Source organism: Scomber scombrus, chromosome 5 (genome assembly GCF_963691925.1).
Source record: "Scomber scombrus chromosome 5, fScoSco1.1, whole genome shotgun sequence".
Classification (NCBI taxonomy): domain Eukaryota; kingdom Metazoa; phylum Chordata; class Actinopteri; order Scombriformes; family Scombridae; genus Scomber; species Scomber scombrus.
In genome coordinates, this window is record NC_084974.1 from 18,309,848 (window position 1) to 18,333,933 (window position 24,086).

The 24,086-nt window shown below is 38.6% G+C and overlaps 1 protein-coding gene across 1 annotated transcript in view; it reads right to left on the reverse strand.

Moving 5' to 3' along the window:
• Window positions 1-8,690: 8,690 nt before the first annotated feature.
• Window positions 8,691-24,086, reverse strand: part of pitpnm3 (PITPNM family member 3) — a 94,663-nt gene continuing 79,267 nt past the window's right edge. The window contains exons 14-23 of the mRNA XM_062419869.1: window positions 19,718-19,918; window positions 19,009-19,157; window positions 15,594-15,710; window positions 12,370-12,486; window positions 12,111-12,259; window positions 11,722-11,871; window positions 11,292-11,475; window positions 10,960-11,088; window positions 10,405-10,805; window positions 8,691-8,801 (exon numbers count right to left, since the gene is read on the reverse strand). Of these exons, the coding sequence (XP_062275853.1) occupies window positions 10,476-10,805; window positions 10,960-11,088; window positions 11,292-11,475; window positions 11,722-11,871; window positions 12,111-12,259; window positions 12,370-12,486; window positions 15,594-15,710; window positions 19,009-19,157; window positions 19,718-19,918 (1,526 nt within the window). The 3' untranslated portion in view covers window positions 8,691-8,801; window positions 10,405-10,475. The remainder of the gene's footprint in view (window positions 8,802-10,404; window positions 10,806-10,959; window positions 11,089-11,291; window positions 11,476-11,721; window positions 11,872-12,110; window positions 12,260-12,369; window positions 12,487-15,593; window positions 15,711-19,008; window positions 19,158-19,717; window positions 19,919-24,086) is intronic.

Below are 24,086 nucleotides of genomic sequence, written 5' to 3' on the forward strand. Positions count from 1 at the left end.
GTTGGAATAAAATATTTTTTTACCTCTTTCCATGAAATGATTGTGACAATGTGTTGTAATCTTGATAGATAAAGTGTATATATTCTCAAAATTGTATTGATCAATCTCATTGCACCTGGTCAAAGGTGATTACTGATGTGTATAAATAGAAAATAAAAAGAGGAATGTTTCTGAAAACTTTATGGGCGACCGTGTATTAACCTGAAACTTGCTATATAGTATATCTTCAGATGCAATACATGGATGCAACGGCTGACATCCCATCTACAGTGAAGATAGCACTAGTTTGCCACATAACAGGCTGGCATGACACTTTTCACAACTGATATGGCGACCACAGTTTGTAAACATGGGCGGGGAAATTACATGCACAGAAAAACAGTAATTTCCCATTTAGGCTTTATTTACAGTCAGCATTCCAGTTGAATCCATTAGCTATTTCTGTGATTTTAAACACTGCAAAACATGAGACCATTATTATCGGCCTCTGACTTAGAATGTACCTGTCATAGTCAAGATGCCCTGTCACGTCTTCAGCTCGTTAAAAGATGCGGAAACTTGGCTATTAAATAGCCTCACTGCATTGGCTGCCAGTGAAGTTCAGGATTGATGCTATGATTCTTTTCATCACTTACAAGGCACTACACAGTTGAGCTCCTACTTACATTTCTGAGCTACTAAGCCCTCACACTACCGAGCGGTCACCTAGGTCTCCCAACCAAAACCTGTTGGCCATACCATGTGCCACACTAAAAAAACAACTGTGATTGTGCTTTTGCTGCAATCCCGTAGTCCCCCTCCTATTACATCACCTGAGTCTGTTCACTGTTTAAAACAACATTTTTAACTAAAAAAGTGCTTTACATCAGGTGCTATATAAATAAAGTTTCACTGACTTACTTACTTACGCAACCTGTCACCTCTAATGTCACTGTGAGCAGTGATGTGTGGCACAGGCATCTGACCCTCTCTTCTTCAGGGTATCTCAACAGATTTATTGTTATTCTTTTTTTTATTCTTGGGCAGCGGCTTTTAAAAGTCTTTATAATTTCTTGTGACCCAGAACTGAATTTAGAGGATGTGCAGCAGTCTAACGTAACAGGATTTTTTGCGCATCCAAGCCAACAAGCCTCCAGCCAATACTATCCAGAATAAGACCCATTTTTAATCTAGCTGCAGTGCATCCCTGGTCATTTCCTTAACTTTAACCAGACAGCTACACTATTTATTCCAGTGGTACCCTGGCGGCAGACAACTTAGGTCAAATAGAAAGCTGGGATCATGGCACCAATAAACTATATTATTACTCATAATAACAAACTTCATGACACATGGAAACTCCCCAGAAACTACTATACTAAAGCAATTTTAAAAGATTTGATTTCTATATATTTTGACGTTAATAATAAATCTGGTATGACCTCATTAGTACAAGTGCTTTGATGCTGGCTTGCCAGAGGGGGAAAAGTTTATCTCAGTCTCTTCTTGCTGATCTCAGAAATGTGCCTTGGTTAAGAATGTGTGCAGTCTTTTATTTACACTATCTTAGGATACTGCTGTTGTGCAGAAACCAGGCTGGCTCCAACAAATATCTCTCTCTATATCTTTTCCTTGCTGTCTCTGGGCTGGTCTGGACTGTTGATCTATTCAGATTTTAATGCATTCCTCATTGCTGCCCTGGCATCCAGAAATCACCTGCCAGATCACAGGACAAATTAAAGCACGGTCTACTGTTTTGGAATAACAATAAGGCTGATTCAGTGGTGCTGCTGACGAGCAGAGCTGGAGGTCATGGTAAGTGTTAAGTTGCTGCTAGGTAACTGACTTGTTTTGTGTTGCTGAGCATAAAGTACATGAACCAAGGTACGTGAGGATGACGGTTTCTGTCTTATGCAAGCTTTATGTTGTACATTTGAACAGTAGCCCTTAATCTACATGTGTTGTATTAAATATGCTCATTAACATGAGCCTATTAGCATACTGTAGAATGTCTTGTGAGCAAAGTGATTCTCAGAATGCAGTGTGCAGTAATAACACTGACAAAGTCTCTCAACTGGCATACTTTAAACACATCATCTGAATCCTAAATCCCTGCATCAAAAGCAAACACTGATTCAAGCCCATCAATATTTCTCTAGACAGGCCATGTGACCTGAAAAAGAAGCCTCATATATTCAGAAGAAAATGGTGCTATATGAGCAAGAATGACAATCATGCATTGTGTTTATTGACAAATACACATTGTTAACCCTTTATCAGGCAAATAACTATATTTGGTAGTGTAACTTCTATACACATCCAAATTAGCCTCCCCATATCTCTCTGTGAGGATGTTGAACCATGTAGATTTTTTTATATAACTTTTTAGTAAATTTTATCCCATAGACCAGTGAGGAGCCATATATGGTAACTTCATTAACTTTGACTTGCAACATAAAAATGAAACATTTTGAAAAAAAGTCATGTAATATCCCCCCAATAACTCTCTTGGGAATTTCCAAATATTTCATATTTGCAGGTTTGGTCCCTGTTAACACATAAAATATTCAGGATGAAAATAACAGAACACATAAATAGACTGTATGTGTGTGTGTGTGTGTGTGTGTGTGTGTGTGTGTGTGTGTGTGTGTGTGTGTGTGTGTGTGTGTGTGTGTGTGTGTGTGTGTGTGTGTGTGTGTGTGTGTGTGTGTGTGTGTGTGTGTGTGTGTGTGTGTAGTACATTATTGTGTATGTGACATAAACATGTTATACAAAGTGTTACATTTTGATTCAAGCAATAAGGTTTTAGGTATTGGCCAGATGTGACTGATCCAAATTAAACACAATTTCTTAATTGGTATCATAAAATGTAAAATATTCTGCTCCCAGTTATACCTTCTTTCACTCTAAACTAAACTTTTATTGCCACCGTAATGACTGGTACATAATATCACCTTAGTTATTACCATGTTTCAGGTATTGAATCAGAGCCCAAATTCAGGGATCAAATTTGGGAGGTGTTGAATCATTAGTGTAGACGTTGAATGAAGCAAAAATGTTTTGTCTCACAGTGATTTACATTAGGTAGCTTATTCAGGAGTTTCTATCATATCACATGGTCATATAAGGACCTATAAACTCCAACAGTAATTCCATTACATGTGTGTATACAGAAAACTATGACATTTTGACCTGAGGCAACACACCAATTTTTAGGGTAGGGGGTGTGGGTGGGCACATTTTATGATTTATATATCAACATGGACTCCCAAAAACTGGAGTGAAATATTTTTTTCTCCAAAAAACTATAATTCATGCCATAGAGGGTTAGATGAAACAAACAATTGACCTCAGAGTCTGTCTTGTGAAGTGTGAGATATTTATTTGCCTTTGTTATCAACACAAATGTAAAACAGTAAAAAGGAAAAAGAAAAAAAAGTACTGGTTGAATAAAGATGATGTGCTTCCACTAGGTCAGTGGAGCAGTGTTGGTTTTGTGGCTCTCATTTCTATAGCACCACACTGATTAGTAAAGCAGCATTCCTACTAAGGAAAATTAACTTGATTCAAGATATTGACCAGCTGAAGTGACTCATGGGAAAAACAAATTACAAGAGAAAAACACATACTGTTTTAACATCAAGAATAGAAAACATAAATTAGGAGCACTGTGAGCCAGAAATAACTGCTAAGTTGAGTCATAGCTTTCACTGTGGTTGACTTTAGCTATCATTCCTGTGAATCATGAAGCTTGCAGTATGAGATACCAAGCAGCATGCCTTCCTTTTGCAGGGGATGAATTTATTGCCTGTTTTCCCAGACCATTTGTTACTAATGGTGTTTAAATGTGGCTTGGAGAATCACAGCTCCAGCTCATTAAAGCAGATGCCTGGGGTAAGATAAAAACACTTCATACAGACCCATGACAGAGGTCGTTGTCCCTGTCAACTCCACTATGATCAAAGCCATTCATCAGTTTGAAGATCTGCTCAGTTATCTGTTAAATGGCACATTTCTGGAAAAATTATTTAAACAGCTGAATTATCAACAGCTGAATAATCTCCATGTTACTAACACTTTATATAATGATCTACCTCAACTCAACCACTTCATTACTGAGCAGCTAAAAGGTTGTTGACGTATTCTTACATTATAGTTGTAGTTTTATATAACAAATATTGAAACATTTGAAAAAATAATCTTATCACAACATCCATTTAGTAGCTGTTCTGGAGTTGTTGTTTCTTTTTATCATATTGCATGATATTCAACATCAGCAGATGTTGTTTGCTCAGTTGTCATGGAAGTGTAGATGTTCATATATTTATTTTTAGTCACACTAGTGGGTGTGTCAGGATAGCAAATGTCATTCTTTTAATTGGTCTCTTTGGTCCAGACTGAAATATGTAAACAATAATTGGATAGAAACTTTGTACGGTCATTCATGGTTTCCAGAGAATGACTATACTGACTTTTTGTGAACCCATGACTTTGTGTTGACATTTTGATGGAAATGTCTAAACAATTATTGAATGGACTGCCACGAAGTTGCACACACTTATGCCTCCCTCACGATGAATCGTAATAACTTAAAGCAAATGTCAGTGCTAATTACAATATGTCAGAATGATAACACGCTAAACTAACATGGTGAACATGGTTAACATTATATCTGCTAACATCAGTATGTTAACACCGTCATTGTTAGCATGCTGACATTAGCATTTAGCTCCACTGTGCCTAACCACAGCCTTACCTGCCATTATGTATGTCGACTCTTGTTTCTGAGCACTTTTAAGACTGTCTTGTCCACTTGAACATGAACGTTCGTTTTTGTCATTTCAAACAGCAGTTGACCAAATTATCTAACAAATACTAATTAATATTTTACAACTAGATTTGTGCAGTGCTCTCAAGTTCCATGAAAAGTTTGGCGTGAGATTACACAGACATCAGGGAGGTCCGTTCCAGGAGCAGAGCTATAAGGACGCTTTGCTCTCACACGTGCTGCATTGATAGTCACACAAACACACACACGCACGCGTGCAGTCAGTCTCTAGCGTGCGCTCTTGCTCGTTCGCTCCAGATTCCGTGTGATTGGATCTCATTTACGGGCGTCAGGGAGCCCCTATCAATATGCGGGAGAGTTGGGATGTATGGATTACTTTCTGTATATAATATATTAATTTCTGTGCGGTGGGATCTACCACTTTTCAGGGTGAGAAATGATAGGTGTGGCGTGTGAACTGCTTGAAATGCGTGTGTCTCAAGGTCAGTGCGTGAGACTTGAGGGGTCTGATTTGTGCATGCCTGAAAATGATGTCTCTTAAATTTTGTAGTCTAGTGTAGCACTAAGCAATGATAATGACTAATTGTTTGATTTCCAGCAATCAGCACTGTTTTGAAGCCTAATGGCAATGCAAGTGCTGCTCTGATAATTGTGTGACGCAAAATAAAGCCAGCTGTGGCTGCAAGAGCACAGTCTCCCTAATGTCTTTAATCCATCAGTGTGAAGTCTAACCAATTTATTTATAGGTCAGATGATTTAGTAAGTGAATGAAAGAAAGGGGATAAAGGAAAGTTGGAGTCAGGTGTCTAAGTTTGACTTTACAACCCAGTAGGCCATGAAAATCTAAATAAAAGGATATCGCATTTAGGTCTGATGCCCTACAGTAAAAACCCTGTCTTTGAAGTTAGCTTATCGTAGGTGATTCCGGTTCCATCTTTAGAGATGAGGAGCATGTGGGTCAGAATAATAAGACGCTACTGCAGCAAAACTAAACTCTTCAACTGTGAAATATCTTTATTTACGCAATGAAAGACGGACTGAGTCCAATAAACACAATAACATGTTCATCATCACAGGAGATCTGTACAAAACAATTTTCTTTGCAATTTTCTTTTCCTCATTTGTCAAAACACCAGTGTCATATATTCATAAAACCAAAAATAATACCACAAAAAAACAAACAAACAAAAAAAATAATTACCAAAGCAAATAAACAATTTTCCAAAACCCCCCAAAAAACAACAAAATACCGTCACACCATGGTTTAAAGCTTACATTTTAAGTCACAAGAGGTGTTAATAAATGGCAAATTAGGTCATACCCAATAGTTAAATCATAATTTAGTGAATAATAATCATTTGACAACATTAATTTGTACTTATTAAGTGGTTAATCATATTTATTTAAAGATAATAATTGAATTGAGAATTAAAGACAATTCTCTCAGCAAATACAATAGATTTATACATTAAACAACATATCCTGATGTTGTCAAAGTGGAGTGAAACTTAAATGTATTTATAAGCTTTGCCAGTTTCCATTAAATAAAGGAGTGAACGTCTGAGGTAAAAGCAAGAGAGGAGAGAGTATTCTTAATCTAGAAAACACATTTTTTGCATAAAATTTGGTGGCCAACTGTATGTCCATGAATTATTATTCACCACTTATTTACAAAGAACTATTCTTCTATTGGTTAAGTGTACCACAAATGTGACAACTGATCATCATAACTTATGACAATATCAAATAATAAACATGCCCAGAACAGTCACTATTTAACCATTAGATCATGTATCATATTATTTGCCATTTACTAACATTGAAGTAATGAAATGCTGTTCAGCTTAAATAGTTCACTCTTCAAATGAATCATCATGGCAGAAAAATATCACGATGTGTAATATAGACTGATGGAGTCACTTTGATTATTTTGTCTACACTGATGGGAATGATCATCTTGTTGCTTGGATAACAATATTTCAGTATTAACAATCTAAATGCAGAACAAAAAACAAGTTAAGTATTTTAATATTGTTTCTACAATATTATACAATTACCAAGGAATACTAATTAGTGCACTGCAATTACAGGGGCGGCACTACAGGGAGTCATACATACTTGGTAGTAATCAAATAGCTAATTACTGGAACACCTATGGTGTACAGGAGGCGAAAGAAAAAGAGTTAAAGATAGCTCCCTCCTGGCTTGCAAGTTCCACTCTTCACTTTCAGTTAAATCAATACACCCTAAGAACTCTAAAGCCCCTTTTCTTTTATAGCAGTTATAAAAACTTTGACTATATAATCATCTGACACACTGCTTCAATCCAAACCTATAAAAACACATGTTCAGTTTCAAAAGCCGGCAGTAGTTAAGCTGCAGTGAGAACACACAGGTATGTTAACACCAGCCTCGCTGTGTCCTCGTCTGTCTTCGTGTTCACAGTAAATACAACTCCACAAGAAACACTAAGACACTCACACACACACGCACGCAGGCACGCACGCACGCACGCACGCACGCACGCACGCACGCACGCACGCACGCACGCACGCACGCACACACACACACACACACACACACACACACACACACACACACACACAGAGTACCTAAAACATGTCAAAGCAAAATATCGACTATAAAATGCACTTTGTCTTGAAGAACAGTAAAACTCATATGCTTTGGTTAAACAAATAAAATAACTTTGTATCTCTAAACAACATCAAATACAATTTAAGGCAAAAATCAACCATTAAACAAGTCAAACAACAAAAGGTTCAAAAACATACATTGAAAATATTTCTATTTACAATATTTCCTCATAGAAAAATATGTTTGACTTGCACAGAGTTTTAACATGGCCACAGTAAGACTCAAATTCAAGTGCACAAGACGGCATCAGATTTAATCACAAATCTATTGGTTTCAGTGCCGCTGTAATAAATGGATGCAGGACACCCTTATGGAATTTCAACTGGCATGGGGCCTAATGTACAATATCCTACATGTCACTGCAACTACCAAGCAACTAAGATACCATTTCCAAAATGGAAATTGTCATTTCAATTATGCAGATAAACAAGTTCTGATTTAATTTAACAACTGTGTCTATCAATCTGTAAACTTTTTTTTTCAGTCATATCAACACTGTACGACAAACTATTTGTGTTGAATCCTCCAGCAGTAGCAGTACCCAACGGACAGCGACAGCACACAATCTGCAGGAAAAAACAAAATCTACAAATACAACTAAATACAAACGCAACTTAATCCAAAGCCACTACAGTATACTTCAATAATGCAAATGAGACCTCAAGGGTTGAGCCTAGCAAGCCGTGGACCCAGTCTGAGGTGGCTGTTGACAGGAATGTTCTGCCTGACTGGTTGAGGGGAGCAGGGAGGGGGTGGTGATGGGGGGGCACTGTAACAAGCCAGCCATAATGTGAGGGAGACATCTAACACTGGGAGTGAAATGGAGGCAGAAAATGACGTTCGTCGAGCTCGTGTACGGATTGAACCTAAATATCACAGTGCTTCTGTGTCCAGAGGCCCATACAGGGATGGTGATGTGTGTCCAGTATTTACAACGTTGGTGGTTTAGCACAGGAGTTGGTCAACATGACCACCTGTCAGCACAGCAGTCAGAACAGCACCAGAGTGTGTGGTGCAGCATCTGGTAATCTGTGGGCTGGGGTAAAGTCTCAACAGGTCACCACACTGTTGCTACATTTTTATCATTTGAAACGTGTGTGTGTGTGCATGAATATGTGTGTTTTTACTATCTGAAGTACATTCTTCGGATTTTACAATTAGACACAATTTGAGTTTAACACAGACATTTGCAAAAATCATTGCCATCCCCCGACTTAATATTTCAGGCACAAAGACTAAGGGGCATCATTCACCGGGCAGGTTGTGAAAAAGGGCCAAACAGGTGGAAAATTGTTGAGGGCCAAGCAGGAGGTAAAGCTGAGCTGGGAGGGACACCAGCTGAGGATCCGATGTGCATGTACAGGAGATAGAGGTGACACTGCAATTACGAGAAAGGACAATTAATGAAGTCTACCACATTCAAAGCAGTGTTAACACACTGATTAGTGTTTTGTGTGTCCTGTATCAGCATATTTGTTTCTACATGCTCTCATAATAAGACACTTCAATCTCCATAATTGCATAGACAATATTTCCAAATCTAGAAATTAATGCATTTCAAGCAGTACTTGTATAATCATAGATGAATATACATTCTGTTGTCGTAAGGAGCTGCTGCAATAATAGTGTTTTTTAATCAGGTTGCCACAGAAAAGTGTACTTGTCAACATTGAGAATAATCAGCCAATTGTAGTTACTTTCCTTTTTTTGTCTCTTTCTTCTTTTCCTCCTTCCATCTAATTTTCATCTTTCTTTCATGCTCTTTGACATAAGTTAATTTGTAAAAAATAAAAATGTGACAGAAAGTGTGGAGACCCTAATGTATCAGGTACACCACAGAACAAAATCTAATCAAGGCAGACATTTATTCACTTTGTAGGAACTCAACATATGTGAGCAAAATCAATCTGTGTTTTCCTCAGCGCTTTCGAAGCCTCAAGCTCTTACAGGTTTAAGAGACAATGCAGTGAAGTAGAAGGTGAAAGGCTGCATTATTTAAGAATAATTTATTAATAGTGCCTTACTGTTTGCTGTTGTTATTGCAACAGTGTGGGAAACAATAAAACTTTAATCTGCAATGGGAAAAGGTGTACTGTCACATTTTTCCGCATTTTGATGGTCTTTCCTAGCATCTCATCAGCCTCTGCATGATCAGAAAAAGAGGTAAAGGTGTTTTCCTAGCACAGCATACAGTAGGTGCTTTGCAAAAAATGTCTGCAGCACACTCAAATATCACCACTTGGTTGATGTTTGCTTATTTTATCCCTATTTTGGTTCCCCACTGGTGTTAATCAAGAAACTAATTGGCGCCTCATGACAGCATTTTCTGCTTTGGCATTTTCAAAATGTAACCAATTTGTTTACAGCTGTATCTACAGTGTTGTTTATCCCTCTGTATGAACACCATCAGGCAAACTACCAGTTTTATACAAATAGTTAGCTTCATTGGGCCATTTCAGCATTTGGTTTTAGTCTCCAATTGCTGTGTCCTATCAAAACAATGGTATTAGCTACAGAAGTCAGACTTCTAACATCCAATGTGGTGTACAGAGTTAGATTTGCATATAAAACTGATCTTAAAGTGTAGTTCAAACTTATGTCACAACCCTAACCCTAACTTTGGTTATAATTTATATAGTTTCTGATAATGTTGTACTCACCAAGACAACAAGTCAGACAGCTTTCAGACAATCAGACTGTCAGGTTGTCAACATGTGAACTGCTCAGCAAGATTTAAACCACATTATTTGGAAGTAAAACTATAAGTGAAATGTAATCACAGGAACTCATTCTGAACTGTGAGGATGTTTGCTATGGACAGGTTGGGTTATAATTGTACCATTCACCATTGTTTTCTCAAGATGGGGCTTCTATATTGGTCTGATTGGCTTATTAAAACAGTGGGCAAACCTACAAAAATAAGTACATTGTAAAAAATGAATAATCATTTAAAATTCCAGTATGAAAGTGTAAGATCTAACCTTGGCCCAGGACACTAAGACCCCATTGTTCTCATCTATCCTCCTGCAATCTTTCCATCTCTTTTTTGACGTCAGGGAGTGGTGTCTCCACGATGCATGGAGGCCCGTCCCCACGTGCCTTGTCCACCACCTCCTCCACTTCCTCCTCCCCCATGGTCCTTATCTGACTCCGGTTGGCTCTGGGCTCTCTCAGGCTTGGGGTTAGGGGCAAATGGTGGGTCAGGTTGTTGGACCGACATGGTCCTGCGCAGGTGGGTGCGCTTACAGAGGAAGTCAGGCTTCGCTGAGAGACCAAATGAGCCTTTTCGTAAGACCATACGAACTGACGGGGATTTCTTGGGTCTAGCTCTGTGCCCAAATTGAAGGGTTGAGAGGTGTGCTGCGTATCCCTCGCTCAGGAACTACACATACCACACAGAGAAAAGAAATAGTAAGAAGATCAAGGTAAATAATAACAACCAAGAAGAAAACTAATACCCCTCAACTTAAGTAAGCAGACAGAAACACAATGAAAAGCTATTAAAGGAAGAGCTTAAAGACACTAATAAAACCTACCTGGCACTGGTTTTGGTACTTCTTTGAAGGTCTGCCAACAATATAAATCTGTGCGGGGCTGAGGCCGAGCATATTGTAAACAGAGATGTCCTTCATGGAGCCGTAAGCAGAGTTGATCTTAATGTGACACTGGTAAGAGAGGAAATAATCAGTTGGAGAGATTAATTTTGATGCAGCACAACCAAGACTACAACACTGTGAGCTTGCAAAAGAGTGACACAGAGGAAACAGGTGGAGAGATCACTGCGGGGCAGAGAACAAAATGTGTCACATGCTTTATAAGAACGATTAACTGCCCAGTTAATGTCAGATGGCCTGTCTGTCAAGTGTACCTCCTGTATGAGGTTCCTGAGGAAGATGGTCTTTTGTCGCAGCGGATCGTGCACCAGGCCTTCAGAAAAGAAGATCATCCCATGGGGAAAATTGTGCTGTGACAGCCAAGATACCACACGCTGCTTCTGCATATCAGGACGGCCTGTTATATAGATGATCAGATATCCCAGGTCCTGCCAGTGCCTGCATGTAGAAACACAAGATCAACACAAGACTCAAAGTTCTATCACGAAAAAACTCAAAATTATACTCAAATGCTTAAAAAATGTGGTGTGCAAATAAGCTGATGCATCTTCTGATTCCTTCTGATACTTTTTTAAAATCCCCTTTAAGATGTGAATAATTTACACAGACTTGCACTACCATCATGCTATCTACCTTATACACACACACACACAGACACACACACACACACATTCAGAGTCTGACCTGACGACATCGACAGCGCCAGGGCGGACCTTTGGGTCACTGCCCATGATTGACACGCTGGCAGCGAAAGAGCCGTCGATGCTGAAGACCACACACTCCATGCCTCGCGGCAACACAGTCAGGTAGGCCTCTGCACTCGTTTGATCCCCCCTTGGTATAAAAAGAGTGAGGGAGGATATAGAGAACAAGAGAAAGATACCATGAGAAACTGTTGTCGCTACATGGTTGTTAATCTATTACAGGCCACCATATACATGGCACTGTCTGGTTAGAAGCTCAAGTAGGAAGAGCAAGGACATAATTCAATAATTCTCTCTTTTTTCTATGTATTGCAACATTTGATTTGATAATGCAGTGCTCTGTGAAGGGCAAGCTACATGGATCCTTACTTGACCACCATTTTAATCGGATAGACTCCCAGGCCCAGCTTCTTGCTTTTGGGTATGGTATATGTGACTCTGCCGCTGCTGTTGGTCACCTCAGTGTCAAAGTGCACCCAGCGGCCAGACTGGGGTTGTGTCATCATTAGGATGTCCACCTAAGATGGGTCAACAGGTAGAGATAAATGTACTGGAAGTCTTTGATACACAAATTTACAGCACACTAGTAACTTAGAGTGAGAACAATAAGCTTGTTGTTTCTTTTCACCTTTTCTCCAGTTAGGGTCACCATGTCCAAGGGACCATACATGAAGCGACCAACCAGAGTCTGCAGTCCATCTTCAGTGGCAATGACATCATTCACCCTGTGGTTTCCAGTGACATTCTGGGGTAAGTGACAAAAAGCAGCATAAAAGACAGTTTAGTCAAGACACCTTTCATTCATTGCTCAAGTGATGCTCTGGAACTAATCTTAGCATTCATTGATGAAGACCTTGGGGATGTGGGTGAAAGCATGACTTTTAGTCAAGACTGTTATGTCACAACCTCAAGTATTAAACTGCATGCTAAAATCTGAGCTATTTTGACACAGACTGTCTATCATCTCCCAACAGAGCCTGAGATACACAACATTGGACAAATATGTAAACAAATTTAAATCTGTTAGTAATGGATCAAATTGTAATGTTAAAAGGTTGCAGATATTCCAGATGCAGCAAGCAGGCAGCATTTTCAGTAGTTAATGAACCTAATATAATATTCAGCAGCTAAAAAGCCAAATATTTTTTTCTCAGGAGTTGGTGGAGGTCAAACCAGAGTTTAAAGAGTGTAAATGTTACATGTACATTCGTCAGGTGGCCAGAAACACAACCCCATATTAATGCTTTCTCCGCATCTATTGGATGTAAAAATTGGCAGTTGTATGCTAAAAACAACACCATATCAATTTTGTAAGCTGACAATATATCAACGAAGCTTTCACATGTAAATAAATCACATATAACTAAATGAAATCACAGGAGGAGGCCGGGATGTAAGGGGAATTAACATGCTAAAAGGAGGCAGTGGTGTATAGTAGCAATGAGGATGCAGCAAATAAATTGAGCACCACCACAGGACATTAGATATATATGTAGAACATATGACTATGAAAGGTCTTCCATGTATACCTGAACTACTGAAACTCTATTAAAATCACCAGAGGTGTTTGTCCATGCATGACCAATATTTACTAGCCTTTAGGACTTACATCACATTACAACAGGAGGGATGGTGGCTGAACCTTTTACTGCTTTAATGTGTTACATTTCCAAATTTCACTGCCCAGAAAAATGTTTCTAAAGTAAGCACTGTGCGACCTTACACAAAAGAGTTTTGACTCTCTACATTGCTTCTTTGTCTTGCTCTTTTCTAAATATTGCACCATTTAGTGCGTACATCCGAGTGAGGCAGCCGATAAACACTATTCTGAAATCTCCTCTTACTGACATGGTTGCATTTTAATAGCATATTACGAGCAGCCTAAATGCACAATTCTCAGACTCAGCCAACATGAAAGAAACTTGAATTTGCCTACCAGCTTCTCTGCCATTTCTGTAACCTTTACTATATCCAGGGAGATGTGTCACACATGCTCTTTTCCCAACACCCTGTGTTTTTTCCTTGAAATTAGCTTGTTACTCTGTTGATTGTATCATGTCCTACAAGCTCGTGCAGGACTTATGACTAAAGTATCAAGAGCTTGTTCAATTTCTACTTTTTCACTGAACAGAGTACTTAAAATAAAATATGTATAAAACAAAGTAAAATAATGCTACTATAACCAAAGATACGATTTCAAGAGTAAACAAATGCAACTCAAGTACGGCAGCAACAATAAATTTAATTGTTTTTTACACCTTTATTTGATGCAGTGTTTTCATCAGAAGTGAGAGGCTGCAATGGCATTTTGTTTTCCTCAAAATGCTCTGCTCTGCTGTTAATTGATTGCACTCACAGAAAGATAATGGAGAATCTGCACTTAACAAATAATGCGATGTGCAATGTGATCAACCATGTTGCAGTTGCATTTTACTGTTTCAACACACTGGCTAATGATAATTGATTTAAAGGATGTGACATCTAACAAGGATGTTCAACATTTCCAGCTGTTATCCTGCGTTAGCTTTGACAACAATTAATTATTTGCCTGCACGAGGTCTCACTAACTGATGCAGTAATTTCACAAATGCAGAGTAAACAACATATATGTGTACACCTGCGCACACACACACACCCACCCACACACACACCCACCCACCCACCCACCCACCCACACACACACACACACACACACACACACACACACACACACACACACACACACACACACACACACACACACACACACACACACACACACACACACACACAGTACATACAGCATTACAGTCTGCTATTATGGCCTGACAGAGTTCAACATCTAGTTAGACTTCCATGACATAGTTTACTTGGAACTCTCTGTGCAGTCATATGTGATAACAAGAAAGCAACATGTACCTCCATATCACCATCCACTCAAAAATTGCATAAGAAATTAATTGGAGAATCAGACCCCTGACTGTGAAGGAGCAGCATGTACAAGAAACAAGAGCCATACTAGTGGTCCCTCTCCAGCTGTGAGAAACGCCTCTTACCAAGAAGAGGAAGATCAGAAATAGATGCCAAGCCCTCTGAATAGTATCACACTGCAGCAGGTGAGCTGAATGTGGCCAGATTGAATCAGCACAGCTCTAAATATCCACATACTGAATGGTATTCAGGGCAGTGGCAACTTTTCAGAGCTGCTTTTCTTTAAGCACTTACATCAGAGACATTACTTAGCCAAGGTGAGGCATGAACACAATGAGACTGAGAGAAAAAGTCAAATATAGATACATATATATGTTTCCATGGTACTATGGTTGAACCATAGGGCTGAACAGTTCTATTCATAGCTCTCATGAAAATTCTTGTCTTTAGAAAATGGCAGAAAAAAGTGTATTCAGTGGATAGCAAAGTGACCTTGATTGTCCTGCTCTACAGGGCTCAGAAGCATCAAGTAATTGTGTTTGTCTGCATGCTTCAGTGCTTCAAGGTGAAAGTGTGGGAGTATTTTAAGAAATTCAGGCCAAACCATTCATGCAGACCATGGCACTAAAGCTCTAAAACCTCAGCAGTTAATCATAACTGTATTTCTAGGTTGAATGAATGCCATGAATTTTGCAAGAAGTTTGAAAAATAATTTCTGCACTGTGTGCATGTGTGTGTGTGTGCTTGCATATGTAGGTGAATGAGAGGCACCTTAGAGACAATATTCCAGGTTGTATAATATCTTTTGACCAAGCCTTACAATATCCATGAATGTGTCAACACAAAGTTTGAATTAAATTAAATTCATATTTCTGTTATCCTACAGAGCAAACTAGGACACAAACATAACTGTACAACATAGACTATCAAATAATTTATTACCCTTAGTTTGACATGTGTCCTCCTTCTGAGCCACTTTTCTCGTGGGCTGGAGGGAGAGAACGGAGCTGAGTCCAATTTGTCCGCTTCCTGGGTCTTCACACAGTCACATCGCATGAGCTGTGAACAAATAAATAATATAAGGGTAGGCTTTTACGTACACACACAAACAAACACACAGTTGAAATCACATCCTTTCATTATGTAGACAGAACAAGTTTGTCTATCAGTGATGTCTCTAGTCTCACCTGAGGACTTTCTGCAGATTGATGCAGTGAAGGATAAACAATAATAACGTGGAAGGTTTACCATCCAAAGCCTTGAAATTAAATCTGCTGCTATGTTTAGAGATCATAAATCACAATCGTAATGGAAAGCTTTTGTGACACTGACACAGATTAAGGGCTAAGGGATGATATGGAGTACTTGAAGAAAATTGCCACTCGTTAGTTGAAAGAGGCCATGCATATCATTCCTTACTCAATCACTGGGTGCTTGAACCTGCAGTAGAGAGGCCCACAATGGAAGACATTCCCTTAGACACTGAATTTTTGGCTGAGAGAAAATTAAATGATTTTAACTATAAATAACTACTATGACTACTATAAATCACTAATGCAGGAAGCCTTTCTGTGCAGCTCTTAAATTCCATGACAATCCACTAATATGACGTGGCATTTACTGGAGATGAAAAGCACTGAACCAAAATAATGATCTTTGGGTTTATTAACTTCCTGATGGCATTGATAGCACTTTTTATTTCCTGTGTGCTCAGCAGGGTGAAAAATACACTTGCTCTTGGAGCTCTACATTCTAATTATCAATTTCCAGTGGTTCCAGTGCCTTTTAATAGGACATGACGTAACACACTTTTTTTTGTCTTCCTTTTTTTTGTCTGGTATCTGAGGATTCAGTGAGCAAATTATCATCACAGACTCATAAATACACACTATGCATGAATGTGATTACTGTTAAAGATGTGATATTTTCATGGGCTGCTCAGTTAGCAAATGGAGGAAGTACAAAGTTTAATTCCGTCTTAGTGCTTAAAATATATGCACTGGTGGCACTATAAGGCTCTTCTCATCAAAGGTGGTGACTTCAGTCCTTATGGCTTAAGAAAGCCAAGAAATAACTTGGGGCTTAAGTTGAGCACACATTTGCAGACCTTTAAAATTCTACTCAAATGCTAAATAATAGTTGTCACCACACATTTAATGGTTGACTTTTGCAGTTTACAGTCATGCCCCTTTACATTTATTCAACCTACCCAAACCACAAAATCCTGGTTAGATTTGTTCAGATCCGAGTCATAAAATCAAATATGTTTGGAATAATTATGATGCCTCCCACTGGCCTCAGAGTGAAGTGAGGTGTGAGGTGTGAGATTAATACTACACGTCTTCACACAAGTAAAGTAAAAAAATAAAAAATGTACAAATGTCAATGGTGACCTTCCCTTTTTTTCTGCAGACCACTGCACAATCAAGGCTGAAACATGGTAGAAATTGGTCTTCATATCATTGTGTAATGTGTTCTCAGCTGTACATCCATATGTAATGATTCAGGACAAGATTCTTGAACTAACAATATTTATGTTCAACATTGTTGATATACATATATATTGTAGCTGACTTTGTAAACATAAAAAAACGAGGCAGACTATAAAACACCATATTTCACCACCTCAAACTACAGTATGTATTTACCTGAAAACTTAAAGAGGATGCAGCATCTAAAACATGATATATGTCCGCACTATCACTTTTTATTCTGTCAGATTTTAAACAATTTTATTGTACTAACTTTCTCCTCTATTTCTTTTAGTAAGGTTTTGTTGTCGCTGTGTCTTATTTAAAGAACTTTGAAATACCCTGTGTGTGAAATGTCTATGCCATGTAGAATAAAAGTCTATATTCTTGCTGTATGTCAAGAAGATCAAAGACTCACAATGGAACTTTCATTCTGGCAACTACACCGATGAGCCACAACGTTAAAACAATTGACAGGTGAAATAAATAACATTTATTATCTAATTACAATGGCACTGATGTCCGAATAATGAGTCCTGCCACACTGCAAAAATGTTCAGGAATGGTTCAAGGAACATGAAAACATGAAACATTATCAATAAAAATGTGTATTCCTATCTTTACTGTATGTCTCTGTTGACATATTTCAGAAACTGTGTGGATACATGTAGGCAGGCATGCTTGAATGAGACCCTGTTAATGTTTCTTAGTTTCAAAACAGAAAGTCTACACCTGTAACTAAGTTAACTCTGACAGTTTAGTGAGAATTTTACCTTATTTACAAGTGTCTCTTTTGGGGTTTACTGCAAATAGCCTTGCTTCTGTGGAAAGGTATTTAAGGTTTGGCTGTGTCCTCACTTGTCAGAAAGACAGCAATCTTTTCAGAGGCATGTGTATGTTCTCTCTCCAAAATGTACTGCATTGTATTTTGATTACACTACTTAAAAACTGCCAATGCTCTTTGTGTGCAGGTGTTTCTTAAGTGATAAAGGCAATTTTTCCACAGCACAAGACAAAGAGTTCAAGGTGTTGCCTTGGCCTCCAAATTTCCATGATCTCAATCCGACTGACGTGCTGGAAAACAAGTCAGAACCCTAGAGGCCCCACCTTGCAACATCTTAATGCCAAATACCAGAGGATACCTTCAGAGGCCTTGTTAAGTCCATGCCTTGATGGATCAGAGCTGTTTTGGTGGCACAAGCGGGACCTACATAATATTAGTCAGGCGGATTTATCGTTGTGGCTGTGTACTTTGGTGTAGTGGTGCCCTTTGCAAGGACTGTCAATGAGGTATTTACGGTAATAAACAAGAGACTGCATAGTTTCTAACAGAACGCCTCCACTCAGTGTCTCCACTTTCTTGCTGATAGTTTTTTTATACAGTATTACAAAGTTTGAAACATATTAGTTTAAATTTCCTAATGTGAAAACTGATGATGCAGTGACGGCTCTCGACTTCCTGCTGCTCTCAGTTGGTAATAATGACGTCAAAGATGTAAACAAACCTGGAGGCCATGTGTTTGAAAATTACCACAATTGTTACAAAAGTGAATACAGTGTTCATATGTAAACTATGCTCTGAAAAAGGGACTTGGCACATGCCATATCCTTTGTCATTTTGTTTCATTTATTTCCAGAGCAACTTGTTTACAAAACCTCTCTACCTTTGACTTGGAAACATTCATTCTCAGTGTTTAAACTCTAAAATGATCTGCTCTGAAACAGCATTCAGATTACGTTAGTTGGAGTTAAGTGTACTTATAAAATAATACATACATTCATATACAATATCTTCCATTGCAAAATAATGTAAAATTAAAAGATACATTTGTAGTATTAATTTGGATAATACTTAAACAATAAGGCTGTCATTAACACTCCCCTACCTGCCGGAGAACAAAGGCTGCTACATCAGTGGATTCCCAATAGGAGGCATGAAAAAGGTGAGGCAGAGCTACTGTTGGGAAGGCAGTCAGCACATCAGGGCAGTACAAAGCATAGTCCAGTCTCTTGGAGCCCCACCAGCTACTGGAAACTGAAACACACACAGGTTTTCAGTTACATGGGTAAAACTGCGGTCAAACTGTGAAACCTCATGAACCTGAATTAATCTGCAGTAGATAACAAACAATAATAATAAAATAATATATATATATATATATATACAGGGTGTCCACAAAGTCTCTTTACAATTTAAAAAATTCATTACAAAAGCAATTGATGAGATATGTTAATCAGATTTGTTCTATGTACTCAGTGGTTATCAGAGTTTTTAATCACATTGCATTTGTGTATCGTCTATCGAACAAAGATACGGGACATCAACGACCTGAAGCAAAAGATCACTGATGCCATTGCCACCATTGATGAGGCTATGCTGCAGCGAACATGGCAAGAAATCGAGTACCGCCTTGATGTGCCTCGTATAACTAGTGGTGCCCATATAGAGGTGTATTAAATTATTATATTTCCACAGATTTGTCTATTCATTTGCTTTTGTAATACATTTTTTAAATTATAAAGAGAGTTTATGGACACCCTGTATATAGATGAATAAGTAAGACAGGACAGCGTCTCTCCTTCCCTTCCACTCACTGTTAGTGATGGCGTTGCCCAGCTGGCCCATTGAGCAAATCGACATTTCACTTTCTACACTGGTCACGCTGGCTCTGCGACCTCCCTCTTCTCCTCCTCCTCCTCCTTCGGTCTTTGCCTCAGAGGAGGACTGTGAAGTCGGACCCCCAGGATTTTGCTCACCTTCAAAAAACACATTTGGATGTCCTTGAATACTCTCGGCTGGGGAGGATGAGAAGAGGAGGGAAAGAGAAGGACAGACAGAGAGGAAAGAAATGCTTTGATCACACAGCTGGCCACAATCTTTAAATCAATGCTGTTATTTTACCTAATAAGATAGTGTTTTGCTGTGTATTGACTTGCTTTACGTTTGATCAAGGAAATTCAAAGACAAAGTAGTACTATGACATAGACAGCTTCTTCTCACTTCATGGAGTTGACTCCAACTGCATTGGAAGTCCCTCAAAGCATCTTGCCCTTGGCTGCAGCTGACAAGTAAAATAATTTATCATGTTGGGCTCTTCTCTCCCACCAGCATATCTCTGCGTGACTCTCCTATTTGTTCTGTGATAATACTATATAATAGGAAAATGAGAATTTTCCCCGGGGACCTTATTTTAACTGGATGTGTGGATCTACCAACATTGGTTCAATAGCACATTTATTTTAAAAACTATAATACAGCCTGAGGACAAAAGGAGACTTACTGAAAGTAATACAAATTCCACCTAATGGCTGACATAGCTGAACAACAGAAAGCTGAACAACACAACATAAAGCCTGTTTCTTTCTTTGGGATCCGTTAAAGAGCGCTCCCTCACAGTTTCCCTCTTTTACCTGTATTCTGAGCAGTTGAAAGGGTTAGCTTATATAAAATGTTTACCAGAACAAATCATATCTGGGTTGGTCTTTTATATGGCAGGATTGCGCTGCATTTCTGTAAGAGAACAGATTCCCTTAACAGTTTCGCTTGACACTATTTTTCTGTGTTTACATGACTTACACTCAGACTTAATACAAACATTAGCATTAGAGGCGCTACCTCCACTGGTAGAGGTCATAAGTGCCTGCCTGCGTTCAATCATTGTAACTGGGGATCAGTTTGTATGTGCATGTATCAAATTATCACCCAGAATATTGAGTTTTGCTTCACAAAGCAGCGGGTTATTGACAGATTAACCCTTTTGCTGTCATCTGCTCGAATTAATGGTTATAAATCAACTGTCAGATGCAGCCACATGTTGCGTGTTTGTGTCTGTGAAGGACAGCAGAATAGGGATCTTGTTAAACGCTGCTCTTGTTAAACGTGGAAAGAATCGATCACAGCAGTCAAGGCAAGGACCAATCAGGATTTGGGCTTCTTATAATAATGACAATGATGGAATCTGACAAATGGTGAATGTGTCAGTGTTGCCAGATTGGATTGTTTTCCATCTAATAGGTCTAATAGATTGTTTAGGCTGGTTTAAATCAATTTTAGTCATTTTTAAAACTATGACTTTTGCATTCTGCTTACATAACCAGATATCACTGCGTCCTTTTTGATTGACTAGCATGCAGATTCACAGGAAATGGGTTCAATCCTAGTTCAGACGATAGGTTTAAGCTCAGTCGATGTTCTGTGTGCATGGATGAAAATGTCTGCAGCTTGTATGTGTTTGAAAAAGAGAGTGAGTAAACAACATTTTATTATCTTTGACAAACAAAGTAGGGAAAGTCAATTAATTGTCATTTGTAAAGCAAAGCTTGCTTCAACTTCTCAAATCCAAGGATTTGCTGCTTTCCTAAGTTTGATGGGAAATTTGATGGGACATTTTCTGAGCAGAAAACAAGTGTAGAAACTGTTGTAAACAATCAACAACAGTTTCTACACTATTGTTTGTTTGCAACCCAACCGCAGATGAAAACATGACTGTTATCCTGAAATGTGATACTTACTGTAAGATATGATGAGCAGAAAATGTCAGTTTTAGAGGACCTATTATTGATGGATTGAGTAGTAATCCTGTGCTGAGGTGCAGTGGTCAAATCTTTGTTTGTTTGTTTGTTTGTTTTTGAAAAGTAATTACTGAGTTGGAAACTGTCCACAAAAGATTAACATCCAGTAGCATACAAAGGGGCACTTTATCTTGCATTAGATACCATCAAATCAAAATCTGTTGTTTGGACTGTTATGAAAATAATGAAATGCCACACAAATCCTAATACATATTCCCAAATCAAAATCTCATTAATAACTGAAGCCAGGATCATTGCGTACACAATACAGTGTATTTTTCTTCCAGTGATTTCACCAGTTTTATTGAGGTTTTTATTTATGTCACATACACAATCATGTGCCATACACACACACACACACACACACACACACACACACACACACACACACACACACACACACACACACACACACACACACACACACACACACACACACACATAAACACACCATAAAATCTGTTGTAATGTAATGACTCCTGCCCTGAATCTGACACATTTGTTGACACACACACACACACACACACACACACACACACACACACACACACACACACACACACACACACACACACACACACACACACACACACACACACACACACACACACACAAAGAAACTGAAAGTTGAGTTTATAGAAAACTGCAAGGACAAGGTGGGACTACATGGTGAAAAAAAATAAGGGGGAGAAAAGAGCGCTTATGTGTTTGTGAATTGCAGAGAAGAAAGGCTTTTAAAATAATTACAGTACCATTCAACAACCAGTATGGAAAAAGAAAGATTATGATTGAAGCAGGAGGCTGGAGAAAGTGAAACAGCTGATGACAGTGGTAAAAGGAAGGACAAGCACAGAATTCATAAGGTGAGGGGGGATGATTACACTGTGGCCTTGAAATGCCTTTGTAACAAAAAAAAGACTGAAAGAGACTTTTAACTCATCACTCTCCCCTTCAGCTCTTTCCAAGCAGCATGCTATTAGGAAATAATTTCATGGTGAGCAAGAAAAAACTAGAACATCTTTACATTAAAGCACCATTACCCATGTGATCAATACTGATAAAAAATGACTAATTGCATGTGCGCTTGCTGTCTTCGCTGATCATATTTTCCTTTTGGACCATAGCTGAAAATCAATAAGAAGAGGGCTCATTCTCTCTATATTAGCAGCATTCATCATAATAAAAGCTCCACTGTTGGCAGGTGTTGATGTCAAAGTCATACCCATAGGAGCCTGATTTGATTGCCTTTCATAAAAACTAATTATCATATTACAGAGCAGGAAATGGGTGATGCATGCCACTGTTTCTTCTGCGTGCCTGTGTGTGTTTGCATGTCTGTTTCTGGCCATGTGCACCGGTCTATGGTTTTTAATTTAACATGTAATTTCACAGCATCCAAACCCGATCAATGGAACAGGGATGCAAACCCATAATTAAAACCCAGTATAGCTGCAAGCCTATGCTGTGTTTCTGCTTTACACTCCATCACCTTTATCAGCACTACTGCCTCTGAGAGGCGTCAAGCATCCCACTTTGTGACTCGCTGAACATGATTAAATTAATAAATCACAGCTTGGGCAGCCAGTTCATGAGGGTGAAATCACTGTGTCATTTACTATCACGTGTCATATATATGTTCTATATAGGAACAAAACACAAGGATTACTCATGGATTCCCTGTTGGAACAGCAAACAAATAAACTGATTGACTCTAATTTATCATGAACATCTAAAGAATGGCACTTTTGTATGTTTGAATTACTTAGTCGGTTACTTAAGCCACTTTAAGAAATACATACCATTATTGGCTTCGTCTATCTGCAAAATTAATATCCCTGTTGGCATTCAAACATAGGTTTCTGTTATGTAACTGTTCTGTTTTGACTTTATTCAAACATGACAGGATATTAACAGGAAAAGCCACAAAACATATGCAAAATTTGGTAACTAGTGCACATGAGTGAGAAATGGCACAGGTTGTATGTAAAACTTATTTTGCTGTTAAAGCCTTGTGACGTCCCAGCTCTCTCTCTTTTTGCCTGCTGCTTGTGTGGTTGGCTTGGCTCTTCGGCTCAGGAGCCAACAGGTAGAGTTGGAGAGGACATCAGGAAACCGCCTACACCTGCATAATTGGGCCTCAGCCTATTTAAGTGGCTTAATATCTCACTTTTCTCTCTTCTCTTACTCCTAAGCCTCCAACAGTTTGGTTAAGGTTTTGGATTTACATGCATCATACATCACGCTCATCCACACACTGCATTCATTACTGACCCAGCTGAGTAACATTATAATTATGATATTTTTTAGCTTAAGTTGACTAAAGTAATCTTTACAAAATGTATTCATGTCCTTCCTTTTTTTGGTCACAGACTCTGGATGACTTTGTGACAAC